We start from the raw sequence: 7,104 nt of genomic DNA, 5'->3' as shown, positions 1-7,104 counted from the left end.
ACATCCTATCAAGCCCTGAAAGGAGAAACTGCAAAATGAACTTTGGTCATTTTTTTGACTTGAGAGAACATAACAAAGTAAATACATCGGACACGACATGTTGCCAACCATTTTAGCAGAAGTTGACAAGAATAAAACAACTTTAAAAAAGAACCTCATCAGTTAATCAAATAAAAACATATTTATGAAAAAGGCGGACAAGCATAGAGAATAACATCTTTATAGAAACGTTAGATTATTCGACCGTTGACTGGGTCTGGTCCAGAACTTCTTCAGCTTCGTCTTCTTCCACCGCTTCAGGCTCGTCCGATTTTTCGTCTGTTGACTGTAGAAAATATCAAAAGAAAAACATTTCGTTTACAGCAAAGGACAACAAGTTTGGAACAGATAAGACGAGTGGAATTGATAGAATTGATAACAACGATTGGTTGACAGTGATTTTATCGATCGACAAGTTTATAGGGTCAAAGCTGGCTACGGCAGAGATTGAACATAAAACATAGAGATACGAAACTAAATATTTAGTACAATACCGCATTGTTCCCTCGATCCCTCACCATATCACTATGCCCTTCATTACTTCACAATACCCCACCCTCGCTACGTCACTACCGTATACATATACACATGCATATACATACACAAACATATTTTTTTATATTTGTTGTCTCAGTTATTAGACCGCGGCCATGCTGGGTCACCGCCTTGAAGAAATTTTAGACGAATGAATCGACCCCTCTACTTATTCTATCGGTTCCTTTTGCCGAACCGCGTAAAGTCAAAAGCATGTCTACACACCAACATCGGTTGTCAAGCGGTGTGTGTGTGGGGGGGGGGGAGACAAACACACACACACACAATTGATAAGGGGAAGCAGAAAATCGATTTGATACAAATCTTTGTTCAACGCGACGATCTTTTGGACCCATCCTGCAGCTGTCCCTTCCGGGTAGGATATTGTGCATCCGGTTGGGTTGCATCAATCAGGGCAATCTGTGTCTCCTCAGGTATTTGGCATAAAAGATATCCTACAAATACTGAGTTCCTCCAGGCATGTTGTACTCCCTCAAAGTATGTGGGGACCCATAAGGGACAGCTGCAGAGTGGAGTGAAACAATCATCGCGTTGAATAAAGATTCGTACCAAAGCCATTTTCCGTTCCTCTCATCAATTATAAACCAAATGAACTCTGTAGAATTCCTGACGTAGATCCAGTGAAAATTATATTTTGTAACTGTGGATGACATCAGGTAGCCCAGACGGTGGATGTGCTTTAAACGGCATAGTAATAGACATATACCCAAATTCCCAAATAATTATACCCAAATCCACTCACAAGGCTTTGAATGGGCCAAGGCTATAGTAGAAGACACTGTGCAGTGGGACTGAACTCGGCACCAAGTAGTTGGGAAGCAAACGCCAGTGCATATGTATGTGTGTATGTGTTTCATTCAGTTTTATTTCAAGATTTCTTGCCAATTGAGAAAGAACCGGTTTCTAACCTAGATTCAAGACTCCTTCACTAGAATTTCAACAAGAATAGCATATTTTTGTAAATATGTATGTATGTATGTATGTGCGTATGTGTGCAGATTTGTATATTTTGTTTTATGTATCTATTCTCATGCATATAGCTACATATCTAGACATGCTCATATATATTTAAATGGTAAACTTCTGGAAAGTTTTACAGGTTTTTACAGTTCCGGTGATGGATTGGATCTGTAGTCTTCGAATTAGCTTTCTTCTTTCTGGCTTTGAGAAGCCTAATTTCTTAAGATTGGTACTTAGGCAGTGTGTTGCATATCCCAGGACCCCAAAACATGACATACGCATACTTTGTTAATACGTTCCGACACACTGGAACATGAATATGCTAATCGCTGTTGTGTTTCTGGAGAACAGCTTACCCTTTCAGTTGAATCTGTGTTCGTAACAAACTCGATTCACTGAGGTAAGGCAACTTTAGGACTTCGATGTTTCGACCTTGTTGTTTATATCCTCGGCCAAAGCTACTCGGGACTAATGAATCTAACAAGGGTTTCGGATCTTGTTTATAGAATTCAGCAAAGAAATTATTTGCTGCGGTATTTTGAAGTCTGTTGATGTTTGCTGGATCCTATAAATAAGAACCAAAAGGTCATAAGGTCATGTTAGTGTCATTAATCCTGGTAGCTTTGACTGAAGAAGCGATCAGCGTATTCACGTTCGCATTGTATACTGTTGATATATAACATATTTCATACATAATGTATAATGATATATGTTATGTAATATGTAGCCATGCTTTCCGTCGGTTACGACGGAAAGCATGTTCCGGTTGATCCGATCAAAGAAACAGCCTTCTCGTGAAATCCATGTGCAAGTGGTTGACCACTCCATAACACGCGTACACTTAATACCCCTAACGTAGGTCTCGGGAGATTCAGCGAGACACAGAATGTGACTAGGTTAGCCCTTCAAACTACACATGCATAATATCTATATTATATATAGCATATGATAAACATAAAAATAAATTATCTGAAATATCTGTATATATATATATATATATATATATATATATATATATATATATATATATATATATGATATATGATATATAATACTTTAGAAGCTGAAGTTTCCCAAATCGTTACTCAGAATTACTGCCTGGAAAAAAAAGAGAATTAAGAAGATCTTTGGATAATGTAGTCCTTGATATATTATGGTTGCAAAAAGTAAGAGTGATGGGCACGGTTGAAACTCCTTAGATCATAGATCCAATGAATCAGTTTGCACTAAACAACAATAACCGGCCCTTTTATATTTACATTAACCCACACCACCACCACCACCACCACCACTCCACCACCACCACCACCACCCCAGTGGCCACTTGCTAGCAAAATTAAAGGAGATGCTACTTCCTCAGCCCTTGTTACCAAACTTAAGGGACATGACCCCTTGTTACCATAACTAAGGAATAAGCTACACATGAGAACAACACAGGTGATGGACACTGGGTCCGTTTGGGGCAACAACAACAGCAACAACAACAACAACGTTTCGATGTGATTATTACTATTACATTAAAAATTGGCACGTGAAAGAGACGCCGACACCACCACCACCACCTGCAGCAGCAGAAGCAGCTACAAAAACAACAACACACGTGCACCTATTAACAGCAGAGGGCACCAGAAACAAAGCTATGCAACACATTATACACACACATTATATACACACATTATATACACACATTATATACACACATTATACACACACATTATATACACACATTATACACACACATTATATACACACATTATACACACACATTATATACACACATTATACACACACATTATACACACACATTATACACACACATTATAAACACACAATATACACACACATTATATACACACATTATACACACACATTATATACACACAGCCATTTGCCGTCCTCTAAACGAGTGTCATCTACTTTGGTTGTTGTTGCTGTTGTTGTTTGTTGTTTAGCCCTAGGTCAGCTCAGAGCCAGCAGATCCATAACGTTACAGTCGCGACTGTTCCCGCCCCTCGGAACCCCAAAGGTGAGTCTACACTGAATTTTTTTTTTCTATTGCTGTGTTTTTATTATATTTCATTTTGTTTTGATGATGCTTTAGGGTGCAACCTGAAGGACATTTGGCTGCTATTTCTAACAGGTGGAGCGATCACGGAGAAATTTCCTCGTTGGGAATAAGTGTCGTTAGATATGATGGAATTGATTGGAAGATCGAATTAGTAGAGTGGGAAACAAAATACCTTGTGGTATTTTTTATGAATGCAAATCCCACTACTGTCCACATAAATTATACACTCACACACACAGACACGCGTGCGCGCATACGCTCATTCACACATAGATACAAACATATAGATGTGTGTGTGTGTGTGTGTGTATCTATCTATCTTTTAGGGTTTATGGAGGGTCAAAGTTAGGAACAAAAACAGGACAATTATAGGCTATCCTACATCCTCTCATGTGTGTTACGACCACTCATTGAAATATGCCCGGACGTCTGTGTGAGCACGGAGGATCTCCTCAGTAGAATCAATAGTTGCAACCATTCCAACGATCTCGCAAGTTGTGTAGTGGGTAGTAGGGATGTAGTTTCACTCTAGCCATCAATAGACATAGATTTTGCTGTTGAAAAATGCATTGAGATTATCTGTGAGAGTGAAGTAGAGTTCCGTGAAGTCAACGCGAAGGAACTGGGCCTCCTCCTCCTCCTCCTCCTTAAACTCACCTATGACTGTAACTACCTAGACAATCATGGCCCTTAGTAGCTTCTGCCCCACAGGTCACAGAGGGGAAGCCGACCCCTCATCACCTGACAGGGAAAACAAAATACTGCAGAGCGCTGGAGGGGCTGGACCATACCCACCCAAGACCCTGGGAACAACCAGAATGACTGCACATGCAATAGGGGCTAGCATAAGAACCACCCTGAAGAACCAGGTAGTAAAGTCTAACAGGAAACTATAGATGCAGGTTCAAGGTGCAGCCATTGGCGTCGGTGTGACTGGTCTCTTCATGACCTGGTGGGACAGAAAACTTTAAAAATCCTTAACTGAACAATCCACAACTGTTTTGCTTTACTGTAGCGATGTGGATGACATGAATATTCTAGTTAGGACAAACTCTTGTAACTGTAGGAACCGAGAGGAGCATAATGGAGAGCATCCAGCACGTAGCTAACTCCATCCACCAAAATATCAAGGTAACTATAGATTACCCCACTAGGCACCCCAACAATAGACTCCCTGCCCTTGATACTGAACATTGGTTAGAGACTGTGAACAACGGAGTGCAGCTCCTCCACTCCTATTACATGAAACCCATAGCTTCTAAATATGTTGTTCACAAGAACTCAGCTTTGTCACGCAACATGAAAACCAACATACTGATAGCAGACTTAGGATAATGAATAACGTGTCCCCACTAAGCAAACCCTATGAAACGAAGAAACATGTACAGAACTTCATGCAATTCTCTGGATATGACCAGAAGGATGGGAGCTAAAAGAAGTTAGATAGCATTATATGTCATGAAACCAGTGGTGCCTGCCCTAGATACAGAGGTAAACACTGGAATAGGATACAGAGAGTTTGTGACAAAGCAAACAAGGTGAACACGTTGTACAAGGCCGACAAATAACAAAAGTGATGTTTGTAGAGTCCACAGCTCATGGAGAACTAACCCGAAGATTTAGGAAAGCTCTGAAGGAGACCAAACTCAATATTAAGATCGTTGAAAAGCCAGGGAGCTCCGTCAGATCACAGTTATATAGGACGCACCCCTTTGAGAATACCACATACACCAATGAGAACTGCATGGTATGTAGGATTAACCCTGGCATTAACTGTAGAACTAGAAATGTAGTCTACAGCATAAGGTACATAGAGGGTGCCTGAAAAGTCAAGAACATGACATACATTGGTGAGACATCCAGAAGCATAGCAGAGAGATTCAATGTGCATCTGAGAGAATATGTCGACAGAAAACAGTCCTCCATATGCTAGCAACATGCCAAAGACGAACATGGAGGCACACTGGGCTGACTTGACATCCGCATTTTATCCAAGCACCCAAAGAACCCAACACACAAGGAAAAAGAAGTACACGTACAAATACCCCCACACACGTTGTTTCCCAAGCATATGGCTCCGGGTTCAGTCCCACTGTGTGGCACCTTAGGCATGTGTCTTCTACAATAGCCTCGGGCCGATCAAAGCCTTGTGAGTGGATTTGGTAGACGGAAACTGAAAGAAGCCCGTTGTATATATATACACAATCATACAAAAAAACCCACCTTTTTTGTATTTATTTTTACTCGCATATATATATATATATATATGTGTGTGTGTGTGTGTGTGTGTGTGTGTATTTATGTGTGTGTGTGTGTGTGTGTGTGTGCATGTGTGTGTGTGTATATGTGTCTGTGTTTGTCCCCTCCCCCACCATCGCTTGACAACGGATGTTGGTGTATCTACGTGACAGTAACTTAGCGGTTCAGCAAAATGGTCCGATAGAATAAGTTCTAGGCTTATTCTGTGTGTGTGTGTGTGTGTGTGTGTATGTGTGTGCCCAAGCACGACCACAGTCCAATGATTGAATTAGTAAAAAGATAAAATAATATACATACATATACATATATATATGTATATATATATATATATATATATATATATATATATATATATATCTATATATATATATATATATATATATATAAACACACACACTGATATATATATACATATATACATACATACATACATACATATATACACACACACATATATACACACGCATTTAGACAGACAACAGACAGACATGGAGAAGATTGTATGCGAATGTAATATTTTTCTAGCAAAATCCTACATCGGGGTCCCCTACTACCGACACCACGTCGCTTCATCTGTAGGTAAACATTGGACCATGTTTACAGGAATTGTGTGTTTTAGTGCTTCGAGCAGTTTTCGACTTCCCTATTCAAGGAGTTTTTTAAACCGATATTTATACACTCTTATTTATAGCTTTATCTACTTCGAGTCCCATTGCTAAAAACGAAGATTTATTTCACGTCATCCTGGAAAACAACAAAGAATTATGACTGATAACAACTTAGCTTCTAAACTGGATAAATTCGAAAGATTGCTTTGGTACAATGGTAGAACGTCTGCCATGTTTATAAATAATATGAGTTCAAATCCTATGAGAAGCCTTTGACTTTTTCCATCCAAAGAGATTTTTAACCCAATATTTTACAAGAAGCTTGTTTCCCAACCATATGGTTCCGGGTTCAGTCCCACAACGTGGCACCTTGGGCAAGTGTTTTCTACTATAGCCTTGGGCCGACCAAAGCTTTTGTGAGTGGATTTGGTAGACGGAAACTAAAAGAAGACAAACAGTACACACACGCACATGTATATATGTATGTATGCATGTATGTATAACTGTGTGTGTGTATCTGTCTCCCAACACAGCTTGACAACCAGTGTTGTTTTGTTTACGTCCGCGTAACTTAGCGGTTCGGCAAACGTAAACGATAGAATAAGTACCAGGCTT

The 7,104-nt window shown here is 39.7% G+C and overlaps 1 protein-coding gene across 3 annotated transcripts in view; it reads right to left on the bottom strand.

Moving 5' to 3' along the window:
* Window positions 1-206: 206 nt before the first annotated feature.
* LOC106869906 (radial spoke head protein 3 homolog B) overlaps window positions 207-7,104 on the bottom strand; it is a 50,604-nt gene continuing 43,706 nt past the window's right edge. For all 3 annotated transcript variants that reach the window (XM_052965828.2, XM_052965827.2, XM_089348287.1), the window contains exon 8: window positions 207-325. In XM_052965828.2, coding sequence (XP_052821788.1) covers window positions 236-325 — 90 coding nt within the window. In that variant the 3' untranslated portion in view covers window positions 207-235. The remainder of the gene's footprint in view (window positions 326-7,104) is intronic.

The sequence above is a fragment of the Octopus bimaculoides genome, chromosome 2 (genome assembly GCF_046866305.1).
Source record: "Octopus bimaculoides isolate indiv1 chromosome 2, ASM4686630v1, whole genome shotgun sequence".
Taxonomy (NCBI): domain Eukaryota; kingdom Metazoa; phylum Mollusca; class Cephalopoda; order Octopoda; family Octopodidae; genus Octopus; species Octopus bimaculoides.
Note: the sequence above shows the minus strand (reverse complement) of the source record. Positions and strands in the feature narration are given on the sequence as shown.